The 16,104-nt window shown below is 49.1% G+C and overlaps 1 protein-coding gene across 1 annotated transcript in view; it reads left to right on the forward strand.

Moving 5' to 3' along the window:
- Positions 1-14,899, forward strand: part of PODXL2 (podocalyxin like 2) — a 32,715-nt gene extending 17,816 nt beyond the window's left edge. Inside the window, exons 3-8 of the mRNA XM_053989716.1 lie at positions 2,377-3,263; positions 4,273-4,347; positions 7,269-7,425; positions 8,293-8,354; positions 10,016-10,195; positions 10,530-14,899. Coding sequence (XP_053845691.1) covers positions 2,377-3,263; positions 4,273-4,347; positions 7,269-7,425; positions 8,293-8,354; positions 10,016-10,195; positions 10,530-10,739 — 1,571 coding nt within the window. The 3' untranslated portion in view covers positions 10,740-14,899. The remainder of the gene's footprint in view (positions 1-2,376; positions 3,264-4,272; positions 4,348-7,268; positions 7,426-8,292; positions 8,355-10,015; positions 10,196-10,529) is intronic.
- The last annotated feature ends 1,205 nt before the right edge of the window (positions 14,900-16,104 follow it).

A 16,104-nucleotide genomic window follows, 5' to 3' on the forward strand; every position in this document is an offset into this window, starting at 1 on the left:
GAGATGACAGAGGCGGCAGTTCCTCTGAGATCTTTAGATCTTGTTGGTGGAAAGGCGGCACAGCTGCACCATGTGGGGCTTTCCCCCACGGGAGCCAACTAATCTGTGACAGAGCACTCTAAGGAAAGGTTGAGTGTGTGACTTCAAAGGAGAGCTGACAGGCTGGGAGCATTTCTGGTCCCGTGGGACGGACCTCATGCTGCTTTTTCATGGTTTGTTTTTTTGCTGTGCCCATCTGCCTGCCAGTTTGTGCTCTGCTCCAGGTGGAAAGAAGAGCAAGGAAGAGAGGAAGGTGTAAAGGACTTGAGAATGTCTTAGAATGTCTTTAGGCAAAGGAGATGGCAGATTGGATCACTGATCCTTGAAAATAACATCTTATCTGACGGGGCCTTGTTTAAAAGGGCAACCCCCTCACTTTTCACCCCCAGCATGTCAGGGCAGAGGAGGTTCTTGGTGCAAACCCTGAGTTATCCCTGCAGCAGGAGGAGCAGCAAAGCCCTGGGAGATGCACTAAGCTTTACTATCTGTCTGAAGACAGTCCCACTGAAACCTCCTCAATCCCATGGCCTGTGGCTGTTCCTGCCATCCATCCAGTAAGGCAGTGACCATGTCTGCAGACACTGGGATGTTACCTGTTGGTATGGGCCTTTGAGAAGACCAGTGCCAGGCAGTGGAGGAGAGATGGGTTTTCTTTGATCTGTGCTGCTACTGATTGCTCTTACCATCCTCCTTGGCCTATGAGGAAGCATCACCAGCTTGCTGTTGGGAAGCAAAAGTCTTTTAATCCTCTGGGTCTTTGGGTGGAGTGTCAATTGTGGAGTGCTCTCTAGTGAGACGCAGCAGCAAAGCAACATGACTTCTGCCTGCCCTGGGCAATGAATCCCAGTGGCCTCTTTGCAGACAGAACTGGGAGCCAGTCTCTACACCATGCAGGTCAGCAGCTGGGTTACACTCATCTTTGGACAACATCTGGGAGGGGCTGCTGACACCTTAAAGGGAACGAGCTGTGGGTTAGAAAAGCCACTTGCCAGCTGAACAGGAGGATATTTACACCTCCTGCTTGGGGTGGATGGAACAGTGTGTTTTCTGCTCAGGAGGGTTGGGCAGGAGTAGCATGGGCAGTCCTGATTGCCAGGGAATACCCAGGGCAGTGGTGTGTATGCTGACATGGCCTCTCTGCCTGGGAGCTTGCACCCACTCTGGCAGCAGTGAGCGAGGGATTGGAGTCGGGAATATGTGGAGGTTTTTTGTGCAGATCTCTGTAAGGCATCCAGACAGCTGCTGCCCACTGTGCTCAGTGGAGCATCTGCTTTGGCAGGCAGGAGGAGAGAGGGGAGCCTTGGGAATTTCAGACAGTCATTTACTTAATAACCATAGACAGAGCAGGGGGTTGATTTCTGGCTGTGAAGGGATCGTCTTCCTTCCCTTCTCAGTGAGAATGTGCTGTGCTTGGCTTGGGGAGAAAGGGAGTTAATTGGGATGCAGACTCCTGAAACAGAACTCCGTGGGTATGAACAGTTTCTCAAGAAAGATGAAGGTTGATTTATGCTTGCTGGATTTGTGCCTGTCACCCTGAGCTAAACATATCTGATCTTACAGATACGTTCCTTTTCCTGGGTCCCCAGTTCCTTGTTAGCTTTCAGAAGAAACCCCAGCCTGCTCTGACCTTAGATTTGTGAGCTGCATCTCCTTCAGCATCTGTTTGTCTAGCAACAACACTTCCCATTCGTGGTCAGAGCCACAGAACAGCAGAGGCTGTAGTTGGAGGGAGGGGAGTTAGATTCAGCTGCTGTAGCAAAGCAAAACTAATGCAGATGTTTGTGGGATGAATTTTCTGCTCTGAAGTGCTGTACAAACTAAAATTCTGCATTTCAAATATGCTCAGATTGATTCAGGGGTTGGTGGTATTACTTGGCTGTGCCAGGAAGGAGGATTTGGTTTTCTGTGCTTTAGTTTCTCTTCTGTAGTATTTCCCATTTAGCTCGTGGCTGACTGCTGCTACCATCCCATATCTTTCTCAATCCCATCTGAAATGAATCTCTGGGTTCTAGCTGATTCCTAACACTTATAACCTCAAAATAAAGATGCCAGGTGTCAAAACTGTTATGTATTACTGTCTGTGAAAGTGCCTATGGACAGACTAATGTGGAGAGAAAAATATGGAAATAATCCCTTGGGAATATGGGTTTGATGGGATGGGTAGATGAAGAAGTGCACATATTGGATGGGATGGTTCTTTGCTGTGGCAGGCTACCTGCTCTTGGAGGGTCTCTGCCATTTGACCCCCACCTGTGGCTGGACACGTAATGGGATATTCTCTGCCTCTCAGAGTTCTTAGTTCAGACGTAACATGAAGTCTTTTGGATCTCTTTTTAGATTATACCTTTCCTGCTTCATCTCAGAAGGCATTGCTGAAACGAAATGGGACACAAGTAGACAACTGGGAAATGGCCACTGTCCAGCCACCAGCAGAATTTGTGGAGCCTGACTTACACACGCCTTTCTCCACACTAGAGGAAGAGGAGGGGCTGCTCCCTATTGACCACTCAAGAGGAGGAATGGAGAGTCTCCAGACTTCTGGACCAGAGGTTACATCTTCTGAAACAGTGGACCAAGAGGACTCCTTCTCCCTTCTGTTTTCCACAGCCTCTGCCAGGCCAGGTGTTGTGACTGATGCAGCCTTAGGAGGGCAAGAAGAGGACTCTGTTTCTCCAGGCTTAGACCTTGGGAGCAGCATGGGACCAGGTCTTCTACCTGTGCCCTCTACTTTTTCTACTACTGTTGCTGCAAGATCTCCCATTGATTCGGAAGAACTCTTTGAGGTGACAACTGGAGACACTTGGGCTGTTGGGGGAACAGATTCAGAGCTGACTGTGGCTACAACAGGAGCAGAGCTTGCAGAGACCACGGTGGAGGCTGGTGGGGAAGAGCATTCAGCCAGGGAGGAGGTGTCAGAGCCCACGGTGGGGTGGGAGATGCTGGAGCCCACGATGCTGGCTGAAACAGAGCAGACAGTGGAAACACCTGTGGGGACACCCTCTCCTACAAGCAGCTCCCCAGGCACCCAGACTCTTCCTGGTAGTGAGCAGCAGCCCTCTTCTGTGTCTCTGTGGGACAGAGCTGATGAGCCTGCGCTGGATCCTCTTTGGAATGACACCGAGTCAGCCACTGAGACTGCAGCAGCAGAGAGGAGCTCGTCACCCCAGGCTGGGGATGCCCGCGTGGCCATGCTGCCAACAGAGCTGCCCTGGGACTCAGCACAGGTTGCACTGGGAGCAGGGGCTGGGCTGGGAGGTTGCAGTGGGGATATTTGGGTACTTCACTCCTGGGGAGTGTTTAAGCCCGTCCCTGAGTCTGACTGCTGGAAGTATGTTTTTCTGTTCACCCAGTCAAAACTGAATTTTCAGGGAGAGTTATTCACAGCAGTTCTTAAGGGTCCATCCATCATCTTTGGTGAAAGTCCTGGCCCCTCACATCTTCCTAGATGCACAAAATCCTGCTTCTGATAAACAGAAGCTGAACACCTTTCTTCTGGGGCATGCACAGCAGAGAAAACTCCTTGTTTCCTCAGTCTGCATTATTGGAAGTGTCAGGACAAACATGGCCCCAAGGATTTCTGGAAGAGGAGTGAGAAGAAAGTGCTGTTTTTGCTACTGCTGCCTGCAGGGACCAGATGGAGCAGGTGGAGCAGAGTACAGTTCTGTGAGGATATTGGTGTAGGAGAGCCTGTGGGAGAGGAGGGGTGAACTGCAGTTCCTGAATCCAGCAAACTGGCAGCTGGTTAAGAGAAGATATGTAGCAGGAGCTGACTGGTGAGAAAGTACGAAGCAAGGCTTTTAATTTTGCTTTCTGCCCCATGGTACTCAGGAGCCTGAGCAAGTGACTTTGTTCCTCTGTGCATCCTATCCTGCCTGCAAAGTGCTGCCCTGTCTCACCAGTTTGTTTAAGGACCACAGAGGCTCCTGGTTAGGTTTTGTGTAAAGTGCTGATAAGGCTGCAGGCTAGAGAGTTTTCCACTGAGAACTTGTGTCCTCCTTGAGTCTAGATAGAGGAGGGAGGTCAAGCTGAGCTGTGGCAAGCTGGGAGAGTAACTTTGTCCCTGTTAGCACTGAAATGGTGATTGCTCCTTAGAACAGAGAGTTAAAGGACAGCCACATCCTTTGAGAAGTGCTTCTGGGAGTATGGCACAGTGACTTGCTCCCGTCCCTTGTGCTTTCAGCAGCAGAGTTACATTCACACCTGAACCCAGCTGTCTTTGTCTTGTCTCTCCAGGTGATCTGTAAAGACTGGAGCAACCTTGCGGGAAAGAACTATATCATCCTGAATATGTCGGATAACATTGACTGTGTAAGTCAGCCCAAAGAGATTTGATGGCACGGGGGCAATGGTGTTTAGGAAAGTGAAGGCAGGCATAGCTCTTGCTGTCTGCTTTCACCACAAAACATTTTAAAAGCATTAAACTCAACATACAGAGGCTGTGAAGAGAAGGGGAGGAGGACAGAAATATTCCTGTTCTCCAAAAGGGAAAAAGAGTGGGTGGAGAGAGATGATTTTGCTCCAAGTCTAGCACATGTCAGTTCCATACTGGATTTTTTCCTAACTTCTGGCTGCTAGTCTGTGCCAGTCAGTACCTGGATTGTCACGAGACATGAGAGCTTTTAACATTGCACCTCTTACAGGATTGAATGCAGCTCTCCTTCCTTCCTTCTCTTCCTTTTCCTTCCATTCCTTCCAGCATATAGTAACAATCCTCTGATGGCTCAGAGGAATAGGGACTCCCATTTACACTGTGCATGGATAAGTATCAAGCAGTTATCACTAAATCTTCCTTAAGGGTCTCTTCTCTCAACCCTATTATCTTGTGTGTTATCTGTGTCTGTTAACCAGCCATGCTTTGCTAATCCAATGCCTGTCCATCCATCTCATAAAGCTGCAGTTAATTCATGAGCCCAGAGCCTGTTGTGGATCCCTGATAAAAGGGCTTGTTCACTTCGGCTGGGCCTTTTATCAGGCACTTAAAAACCAGTTGTGAAAGGCCTGGGGTCAAGGTGCCTTTCATAATTCTAAGAAATTATTATAAGCCTGACACCCTGAGACCAAAATGTTTCATTGAGGAATTGTGTTCTGGCCTTGTGCATCTGCACTCCTGCTTTGTGGGGCTCCTGCTGTGGGCAGAACCAGCTGGTTCTGTTACTGCAGGGTTGCTCTCTGGCACTGACCTCTTGCCACTGCTGATGAGTTCTTGGTTGATTTGCTTCGCTTTTTTTTTAAAGGTGACCTTTTTGGGGACAGGGAAAATGGGGAAATTCCTATACACAGTAAGGCATGCCGACTGCTCTAAGAATAGATGAAAAGTCAGTCTTTTTTCTCCTAATTTAGGCTGACCAGTGTGGAGTGCTTTATGTATCTCTGCTACAGTTCACAACTGTAATGCAGAAAAGGAGTCCTTGAAAACCAGAATTCTTCTGCCCTGTTTCCTTCATGTCCCCATCCCTCTTTCCACCATCTCTGTGGACTTTAAATACTAGTTAATTTTGTAATATGTAGTAAGTTCCTTTCTGTGGTCACTTGTGTTGTTTAAACCTCTGTAAGGGGAAGAACTGAAAAGCAGATGTGCAGATGTCTCTTGATCAAATTATGTCTTTGCTGTTGAATCCTCAGTTCTGCCTTGCTGAGGAAGATGGTGCCCTGGGATAGGCAGGACTGAACTGTTTTTCTGCTTGATTTCATGTTTCAAAACATATTTCCCAGTGAATGATTTGTGCTGTACTACCCCTTATTCAAAGGGACATTTGTCGACATACATATTTAACATGAGCATCTCATCATTCCCTGCCTCCATTACTACTTTGCATGAGTGAAGCTGGAATCAAGCTCTTCATCTTTCCACTGATGTTGATGCAATTTGTTTCCTACCCTTGGTAATTTGCTCAGTTTGGGCATCTCACCTACTGTCTTCCTGTCTCTTTTGTTTTTTTGTTTCTGTATTGGAACTCTGGTGTTTGGGTTTTGAGGGAGAACCTGTGTTGCAAGTGCTGTAGTTTAAATTAGTGTGAGTGGGTATTCTTCACATATTTCAATGTTTTGGTGCCATGATCTGCTGGTATCGAGTCCCACTGAAAAGCTGAGGGACAAGGAGGGTGCTTAGCTCCTTCCAGAAGGTTGCACTTTGAGCTTCAATACACTTCATGGCACCAGGCTTTTACCTGCAGCAGGGATCATGTCTGTATTTCTGTGTTAAGCTGGAAGCCTATTTGTCTTCCCAGTGGGCTCCAGGTAAGGGAATCACTTCATTCTCTCTCTGGGCAAATCTCCCACTCAACATACCTGGAAAGTTTGCCCAAGTGAGGACTGCAGGATCTCACCCAGCAGTGCTACCTGGCTGCGCATCGGGAGGTGACCTCACCTTGGCACAGGTGCATTCAGGCTCCTTCACTGCTCCCTCCTCTCCACCATGGAGAATTGATCAGTGCTCTGCAAGCTCTGCTTTCCCCATCACCAGAAACACCTCGCTTCTGTCCTCCTGCTCCTGGCTCAGCTGCTCCCCTTTCCTCTGCATCCCCCAAATGAGGGCCTCAGACTGGCAGTGGGACCATGAGCTGGAGCTGCAGCTGGGCATCATGGTGCTGCATCACAGTGCTGTTTCCTCACACAGCTCCTCCTGCCTCCCCATACCAAAACCCATAATTTCATAAGAGGAGGCACTGCCAGGCTCTTGTGATTCAGGCTCCAGTCATTGATGTCCAATTAGGCCATTTTTGGCACAGGCCTGTGCCTGCCCTGAGCGCTTCAAATTGCCATGGCAACAAGAACTCTCCATTTTATTAATCATCTGTGTGGCCTTCAGGTTGGCATGGCAACTGGAGATGAGAATAGAAACACAGGAGTGAGAAAGCAGCAAAGGCGCCTGCTGAGGGATGGCTGGAGCACGTCAGGCTGAGCGGCACCTGCTGACCCAGCGCTGGCTGCGGGCAGGAGCCTGACTGCTTCCTTCTCACCTTACACCATAATGCTGCTTCAGGATCCCTGTGTGCCAGGAGAGCTGGGCTTGGTGTGGGGCATATGGCAGCCACAGGAGCTGAGGAGGAAGGTTGGTGCATCAGGAGGTGTTTGTGGCTCCAGCCTGGGGCACTGTGCAGCAGAGCGTTGCACCAGGTTTAACACTGCTGGCTTTTGGGCACGTGTGAGGTCTCAGCTGTACCAGCCCTGCAGTGCTACAGCTGCCTTGTCCCTACCATGCACTCACCAAGGTTCCTTTCCTGTGGCAGGAGGAATTTCGGTTGGAGAGGGGTCCCCAGCTGTTGGCACTGGTGGAGGATGCCTTCTCCAGGCAGGCAGAGGGGCTGCAGGACCGCTGGCTCATCTCTCTGAGCAAACCCAATGAGAATGACAAGCACTTGCTAATGACGCTGGCAGGGGAACAGGGTAAGTGCTGGCACAAGGAGCCTTCCTGTGATGGGGAGTGTATTTAAGGGGCTCCCAAATGGAGGTACACAGCCATGTTGGAAGGAGCTTTTGCTTTCCAATCCATTTCAACCCCACCAGTTCTCAGTGTTCACTGGACTTGAGGGATGGAGAGGGACTGAGAACATCTTTCTTCACATCTGTCTTCTGGGTTGTCCCTCACTGCTTGCACGAAGCACTGCACTTTGCACTTCTGCACTTTGCTGCCTCCCTGGATTGCCTTTCCCTGAGCATCTGTCAGGTTTCTCCTTATGTACTCTCCTCCATGGTAGGATATGACAGCCTGCTCTTGGTTCACTTCCTAACCTATCAATTCTGAAGTCCTGTCTGAACTAGGATGGTCCTCATAGTGCCCTCCTTCATCCCCAAAGAAACAAAAGCTGTCAGTGAACATGGGCTGGACTGGAACATTTTACCATCTCTTTATTCCTGTTTTCATACAGGGGCCCTTTTCCTGCCCACTTACTGACAGAGGTTTGTAATGTTGACTTGATGGCCTCTATGACCTCTGTGAACCTGTTTCCATAACTTTCTGAGTGCTGCTGCTCGCTCCCAGAGCAGACACGGATCCTGAGAGCTTCTGTAGTGGGGGGGAGGATACCTAGGTTGCTCTGATATTAGTTCATCCCTGGATTTTTTTACTCCTTTAAAGAGTATTTGGCGGTACCTTTGTCTGTGATCCTGTGTTCTTTCAGCCTCCTGACATAAAACACCAATGAACAAAAATGTGTGTTTCCCTGCCTTCATCCTGTTGGGGATTTTATACTGATGAATACATCTGACTAACCTGAGCTGAGAGCAGCACTGATCTCTTCCTCTACTTTACAGGCGTTATCCCTACAAAAGATGTTCTCATGGCACTGGGGGATGTTAAGAGGAGCTTAGCTGAGGTAAGAGCCTGTCTGCCTGCATCCATTTGTTAAGACTGGTTATACAATTAAAATAAGCAACTTGAAAACTGGGAGCATATCTCAGGCTAACCAAGTGTTGAACCCACAGCAGGCAAACAGATGAGTCAGATGCTTGGCAAACTCCCTTCTCCCCTCACTGGTAGTAGCCAGACCATCAAATGTCTGTTCCTTTTAAGAGAGTAACTATGGGTTGTTCCCTCCCTGCTTTTCTGGCTTGGTTGTGAGACTGCTTTTCACACATTAATTTTGGTGGGATTCTCAGTGTCACCCCTTCCATACTATTGTCCAAAGCAGCGTGGCTGCTGCAGACCCCCACATTTGGCCCTGCTCACCCTCCAGCTGTTTTACATACACTGGCTTCTCTTGACACATTCACACACCTTCTACAATTCCAGGGTCTGCATTCCACTCCTTAAACAACTGCCTCCACAAGGGCAGGCAGAGGACCTGGGTCAATGGATGCCAGACTCCTCTGCCATTTGCCTCTAGGCCTCACACATTCCCTTCTAACCCTGGGCAGCTTGGAAAAGGATAGAGATGAGGACAAATCAGTCCCACGATCTCAGGCTTTGCCCCTTTGTCCTACAGGGTATGTAGGCACTGAAGACCTGATTCTGCTTGAGTTCTTTGTGCCAACCACTGTATTAATTTTGTTGATTTTAGCAGCAGGATTGAGCCACTGCCTTGTTGGCTGTCTGCTCTCAGGTCTTCCCCTGACCCAACAAACTGGTGCAGTTAGACAAAGCAAATTAACTGCTCAGTGGTGTATTGATTGGCTTACACCAGAGAAAGTGCAAAAAGCCAACCCTGTAGAAATTGTGTGACTGAAGTATCAGCAGCTAGAACTGTCCAGAAGGAAGGACTTATGTGGATGCAAGGTTTAACTTTGCAACTGTGGCCCCGTGTTAATGTGAGTTCTACCAGAGCCTCCTTGCCCCATGCCTCTAGCTCTGTGACTCTGTCAGTAATGAAACTCTGCTCAAAGTGCTGCCCTTGCACAAGCAACGAGATTGCAAGGAGGATGGAGGATATTCTCTTACACCCGTCATACTTAGTACTGAATTGATACATAACCTGTTTCAAATCTGCCAAGTCACTGGGACCAACACTGGGCTGTTTGCTGACAGCCACAGGGGGCCAGTTTCTCAGGGAGCTATCCCTAAGCTTTTAGACTCAGCTGGCAGCTCTCCACTATTAAGACCTTGTAAAGACCACTATGCCCTCTTAGGATCTGAGCTTTAATGGAAACCTATTTATTAAGGTTACATTCTCTGCCAAGCAGTTACCAAAGCCTCAGCACCCATCAGTGGTCAATAGTTTGTCTTGGGGACTCTCAGTCTTGGACAATTTCTCCCATGAAAACCTCCTTGTCATACACAAAGGTACACACCTTGTGCAGGTGAGCAAAATAAAATTGTGCCTGCTGTCATTTGCTGATGTGTCAGCTTTCATGGAAAATGGTGTTATGTATAGTTATGAGCGTCTAGTAATGTAAGACAGTGTACAACCTGAGTCTCCAACCCTGGCTTTTACTTCCTCTGTCCACATTCGTGGTCCTGTACTTGGACCCTGGAAAGTCTGAACAGGATTCTATCTGCCTGCAGGTCAGGACTTTTAGTGTACTGCTTCCTTCCTTCCAGATTGGTATCCAGAACTACTCGACCACCACAAGCTGCCAGTCGCACCCTAACCAGACGCGCAGTGATTACGGGAAGCTCTTTGTGGTGTTGGTGATCATCGGCTCCATCTGCGCCATCATCATCGTCTTGGGGCTCATCTACAACTGCTGGCAGAGGCGCCTGCCCAAGATGAAGAACATGGTGAGCACTGGATGGGTGGAGAAGGTGGCCAGACTCTTAGTCCTTGGGATGGAGGAGATTGGAAAGTTAAGAGGGCAATTGTTTTCCCCAGTTATGGGACATAGCTGGATACACTGCTGGAGCAGCAGTGGAGTTCATTCAGGTGTAAGAGAGATGCAAATGTGCTTAGGACAGCTCATTTCCACTGTGAGGGTTGGGCTGGAAATGAATCTACATCTTCCCACTGACTCTGCAAAGGTCTCGGTGACCCTCATAGCCTGGTGTGATTGTGCTTCTCATCAGCATTAAGACCTGTCCCCCTTTGTCTCCCTTTGTGTCCTCTCGTCCCTGGCAGTCGCACGGCGAGGAGCTGCGCTTTGTTGAGAACGGCTGCCATGACAACCCCACTTTGGACGTGGCCAGCGACAGCCAGTCGGAAATGCAGGAGAAGAAGCCGAGCGTGAACGGTGGAAACACCATCAATGGCCCTGACAGCTGGGACGTCCTGATCAATAAGCAGGCGAGCGAGGATGTGGATGTGTTTGAGGAAGACACGCATCTTTAGAAAAAGAAAGGAGGGAACCACCCTCTTAAACACACTTGTTTTTCTCCTATCTTGACTGATGGACCATGGGATCAGGTGGCTTCTCAGGAACTTCTTAAAACCTTTGAACAAGTCTTTGGGCAAGTTTTCCCTATGGAAGTCCTGAGCCTGCATCTGAGGCTTGGAGCCAGGAGGATCATGGAACAGAGGGAAGTGGGAGGGGTGGGTTTATAGATCTCTGTGTGTGTGTTCCTATCAGTAGCACCAATGCTTTCATCACCTTTAAATGCACTTACTGTAGCTCTGTGGTAGTGGCTGAGAGTGTCTGGATTGGAGAAACAAGCTGGTGGGGCTGCCTGCCACCAAGAGTCCAGATTTGGGGGGTAAATTTACTTTCCAAATACTGACCTTGAGACCACATTCAGTCCATGCAGGTGCAGTAAAACCTGTGCATTCTGGATGGAGGGGAGCCAAGATTCTGTCGATGTCCTGGGCAGAGTTTGCATTCCTCATGTGAAAACAGGTTTTTTAGTGCTCTAGCATTCAGCTACTAATTGTATGAGAGCTGATGTTTACATTTGGGGAAAACACCCCTCCCACCACTCCCTGCTGTCATCTCATTTCACCTCTGGTACCACAAACAGCCCCACTCCTTTTTTCAGCTTCACAACTCCAAGATGAGCTTGCAAAGTTTGAGCACTTTACCCTTGCTTGACTGATTGCAGAGAATTCAGTGCCATGGTGCAGCATTTTAGATGGAAATGTGCTTTAGGTTGGAACATTGCTCAAAAATGGTGTTTACATGCCTCTTTCACAATAGCCTGGGAAATCAGCAGGAAAATATCCTTTGTCTTGTGTAAGTTTTAAACTGGCTGGCCTTTTCCACTCCAGTTCTATTTTTCAGGTTAATTTGGTTTCAGTTGGTCATTTTGCAGTAAATATAAAGACTGTGTGAAACTTTTAAAATAGGGAAACAAGTAATGTTCTCATACTTTTGTTTCAATTTCAGCATCTTGCCCTGAGGGAAGGGTGGAAGTGTATAATATCCCACAGGTATAATTCGGGGTAACATCTTTAAAATCACTGCATTTAAACAATGGAAGAGCCAGTTCTGATGAGATGAGAATCGGATGTAAGAGCTCCCCAATGAATGTTTCTCAGGCATGCCTCAGGCAACTTTGAGGCTCCAGCTCCCTGAAGATGTGTGCTAAAGGCACGTGAATATGTATAATTGTTCTCTGAGCCCTGCCTAAACTACTGTCAAGCCTGAAATCCCAGAACATTTGTTTCTTCTGTCATTGGGGATTGAGGGACTTGCTTCAGTCAGAGGCACCAGTACTTCTCTCCCTAGTGGTGGTGATCTGCATGCTTGCTTCCTGTGAGATGCAGCTTCACACTTAGTCTTGAAGGGACCCTTTGTTCACAGAGGCCCAGATGTGCAGCCTGTAAATCTATCACTGTATGTATAGAGACCTTTAGCATGTTCCTCCCTGGTGGGTGTGCCTAAAGTCAAGGTGCAAGAGTCTGTCGTTGCAGTTTGTGTAGCGCTTTGCATGCAAACTGAATCACAGATCACCTCGATGTAGGACCACTCTGATACCAGTTTATTAGGGATTCAAGAACGGTGATAACCGTTGGTTTCCTATCCAGATTCCAATTTTCAGTGGTTTTAGCCTGCCTCCATATCTTTTCTGGTCTTATGTAGGAATCAGTGATCATCAGCTCCTTTGTACCTTGGTAGGATTGCAGAGATGCTCAGAGTTCCTTCTCCTGCCCCAGCAGTTGGTAGTGGGGGACAGTCCAAGTATGCAGACAGCCATACATGGCCCCCTCTGACCACCCCTCACTGGTGGCTCCTGCTGAGTTTGATGGGTCTGTGCAGTAAAACTGCACAGGTCCATTGGCTGTGTTGAAGGCACTTTGGAGCTCACAGGATTAAATGCAAATTGTTGTTACGGTGAGTAAATTAAAGCATGGAGTTAAAATTTGAGGTTTTGTAGCACTTAGCATAATGGGGCCTGGCATGCCTGTGGCCTTTAGGCAGCTGCACCGTGTAAATCTTTCCAAGTCCAATAATCCTCATCAAATATGTTTTTAATGCCCAGTAGCTGTTAAAAAGATAATGCAATGTCACCAATCAGATGTGAATCATTTCGCCCACAAATTGCTTCCTTGGTGCATATCCCTGCAGAGCGACTTTGCTGCCCTGTTTTCTCTCCACTATCCTAATTCAGAGAAAAAACAAGGCACTGATAAAGCAATGCTTCTGGCTGGGTTCAGCACCTCCCAGTCTCTTGTAAAGTCTTCAAACTTTAAAGAAACCAAGGGAGCTATGTAGGTTCAATAATCAGCTAGCAAGTTCTCCTAATTTGCTCTTCTGGCCTCTCGTGGCCTGGACAATTTTCCAGAGATGCTGTTCTCTGTCTGAAATATCCAGGTAATCTGAGAGACACTTTAAGGGTGGCTGTTGTGAGGCTGAGGACACTTTTCTGCTGTCTCTGACAGGGTGCACCTGGCTGTATGATCCCAGTTTAGCTTCAGAAATCTACTGGTTGATAGAATTTCACTTTAGTCTGGTGATACTTTTTATCCTTTTACAGTTTGTTTTTTCTCTGTATCATTTTTTTGCACTAGGCTGATCTTGTCAAGTCGATTGCACTGTTGTCCCTCTCCTGCCAGCCCTGCAGAGATGGGTCATCTCCGGGGACCTGCAGGCTGGGGAGCACTGTAGAGGGGCTGTTGGTAGCCCACTTTACTCTGTCCAGTGCTTGCATTTCCAGCTCTGCACACGGAGGATGTAAAGAGGAAGAAAACCTTTGTCTTAGCATTTGTAACAGGAAGCTTTTCTATCACCCTAATGTAGTTAAACTTCTTTTTAATAAAAACTGTGAAAGCTGGACTTCTCAGAGCAGTGTGCCAGGTGACAGAGCAGATGCAGGAGACAAAGCAATTCCTGGAAAACTTTCTTGGACATTACCATAATTCCCTCTAATGTTTGGTCGCACTGACACCTGGTGGCAGTTGGGAGTTGGAAACGAAAAATTAAAAAAAAAAAAAAAAGAAAAAGAACTTTTCCCTTAGCTTTGGATATTTGTTTCCTGTGACTTGCCTAAGGATAACCTGCTTTATTCACGAGGGGCTGGAGGACTCGACTGTGAGCAGAGGGGCTTGCACCAGGCATGTCAAGGGTGTGAAGACATCCTTGTCTGCAAAGTAGTGAGATGGGACATTCCCTGGAGTCACCAGTATAGAGGCCCTCGATGCAACACAGGGTCTTGGCTCCATCTTCCTGCTTTGTCTGCCACTTGCTCCCTCTGCTCCGTGGGACCACAGCTAGAATGCAGGGACTCTGCCTTGAAATGGAGGTGGTTCTTCAGGGAGAGTGAGGAACCTTCACCAGGTGCTGTGTGAGGAGTGCAGCGCCTCGGGGAACACTGGCGATAGCATCGTCTGGATGCACGGCCAAGAGCAGAGTGGCCCTCCATCTCTGTGGGATCATGGCCAGGTGTGATCTGGGACAGCCAAGCTGCAGAATACTCCAAGGTGTCACCCAGAGATCTGGAACTGTGCCTGTAACATGGAGTCTAACATGTCCTAGCACTCTACATCCTGCACGCCACCTTGGGGTATGTAGGGTAGAAAGAAACAATGAGGAATGACCCAGTAATTGTGCTGGATAATGAAGGATGTAATGCAGCTTGAGAATACAAGAATACAAGTGTCAAGAGACACTTCAAGGATCCCTCTGGCAGAGGATATGGTGTGAAATGAAGGTACATTATCCTAAGGACTATTGCAGCGTGACTGTAGAGCATTGCAGCAGGGTCCTACTGCAGCGACTGCCATCAGCAACTTGTCTGTTCCCATCTGCCTTTGCAGCCATGCAGGAGCACATCTGTCCTTCACAGCAGGTTTGGGACAGCTCCAACAGTCAGACACAACAAGCACCTTCATCTGTGCTGGCTCATGAGAGCCTCATGTGCTCATCTAAGCTGACAGCCAGGCTTTGAGCCGTTCTCAACACCTTAATTCCTGCTGGACACAAACTGCAAGCCCTGGCCACTGCTCGGGATTGCTGCCGGAGAACACTTAGAAACACTTGTGTCTGGCCCTGGAAATAGCAGGGTTGTGGTTTTGTTTTCTTTGCAATAAAATACACCTCCAGGGTGTCTGAACACTGACCTGAGCGCAGTGCTTTGCTTGGTTAGATCTGCCTGAATTCATGTCTGCTGCATCTCGTAATGCAGTACTGGCCAGGGTTTCTCTGCCTGGCTCCCCTTCCCTACAGTATTCTCCTTAATTCTCCCATCACAGATTTCTTTGGAAGCCCTGAGCCATGCCAGGTGCCCAGGCTGTGGAAACAGGCTTCCCCCGTGGAGTATTCTACCCCTCCAGTACCCACAGGACCAGCCCAGGACACCTTTCCTGCTAGAGTGGCTTAGCACAAGCCTCTGGTCCACAGCAGAGTCCTTGCCTGTGTGCCCTGTGCCACGTGTGTCCCATGCAGCTCTCCACCATCCCACACTTGCTCCAGACCTAGACCCCTACAGAATCACAGAATTATTAGGGTTGGAAGGAACCTCTGGAGATCATCCAGCCCAGCCCACTGCCAAGGCAGGGTCGCCCAGAGCAGGTGACACAGGAACACATCCAGGTAATGCTGGAATGTCCCCTGAGACTCCATGCCCTCCCTGGGCAGCTGTTCCAGGGCTCTGCCACCCTCAGCCTAAGGAAATTCTTTCTCATGTTGAGGTGGAACTTCTTGTGTTTTGGTTTATGGCCTTTGCTCCTTGTCCTGTTGCTGGGCACCACCAAAAAGAGTCTGGCACCATCCTCTTGGCACCTGCCTTTGAACGGATTAATGAGACCCCCTATTGTCGCAACTGCACGTAGTCCAGAGAGAGCCCTGCCACATGTGCCAGACCCCATCCCAGCCGTGTTCTGGGCCAGCTCCCCTCAGGTGTGTTCCAGCCCAGTACCCTGGTTTGTCCAGGACAGTTCCCCTTTTCCCGAGCCCCGGTTCCCCGGGTTTTTCCAGGGCAGTTCCCCTTTTCCCGAGCCCCGGTTCCCCGGGTTTTTCCAGGGCAGTTCCCCTTTTCCTGAGCCCCGGTTTTTCCAGGGCAGCTCCCCTTTTCCCGAGCCCCGGTTCCCCCGGTTTTTCCAGGGCAGTTCCCCTTTTCCCGAACCCCGGTTCCCCCGGTTTTTCCAGGGCAGCTCCCCTTTTCCCGAGCCCCGGTTCCCCCGGTTTTTCCAGGGCAGTTCCCCTTTTCCCGAGCCCCGGTTCCCCGGGTTTTTCCAGGGCAGTTCCCCTTTTCCCGAGCTCCGGCCCGCGTGTCCGCACGCAGCGCGGCCGGCAGTTATTCCTCCGGGCCGCAGGGGGCGCTGC

The sequence above is a fragment of the Vidua macroura genome, chromosome 13 (genome assembly GCF_024509145.1).
Source record: "Vidua macroura isolate BioBank_ID:100142 chromosome 13, ASM2450914v1, whole genome shotgun sequence".
In the NCBI taxonomy this organism is placed as follows: domain Eukaryota; kingdom Metazoa; phylum Chordata; class Aves; order Passeriformes; family Viduidae; genus Vidua; species Vidua macroura.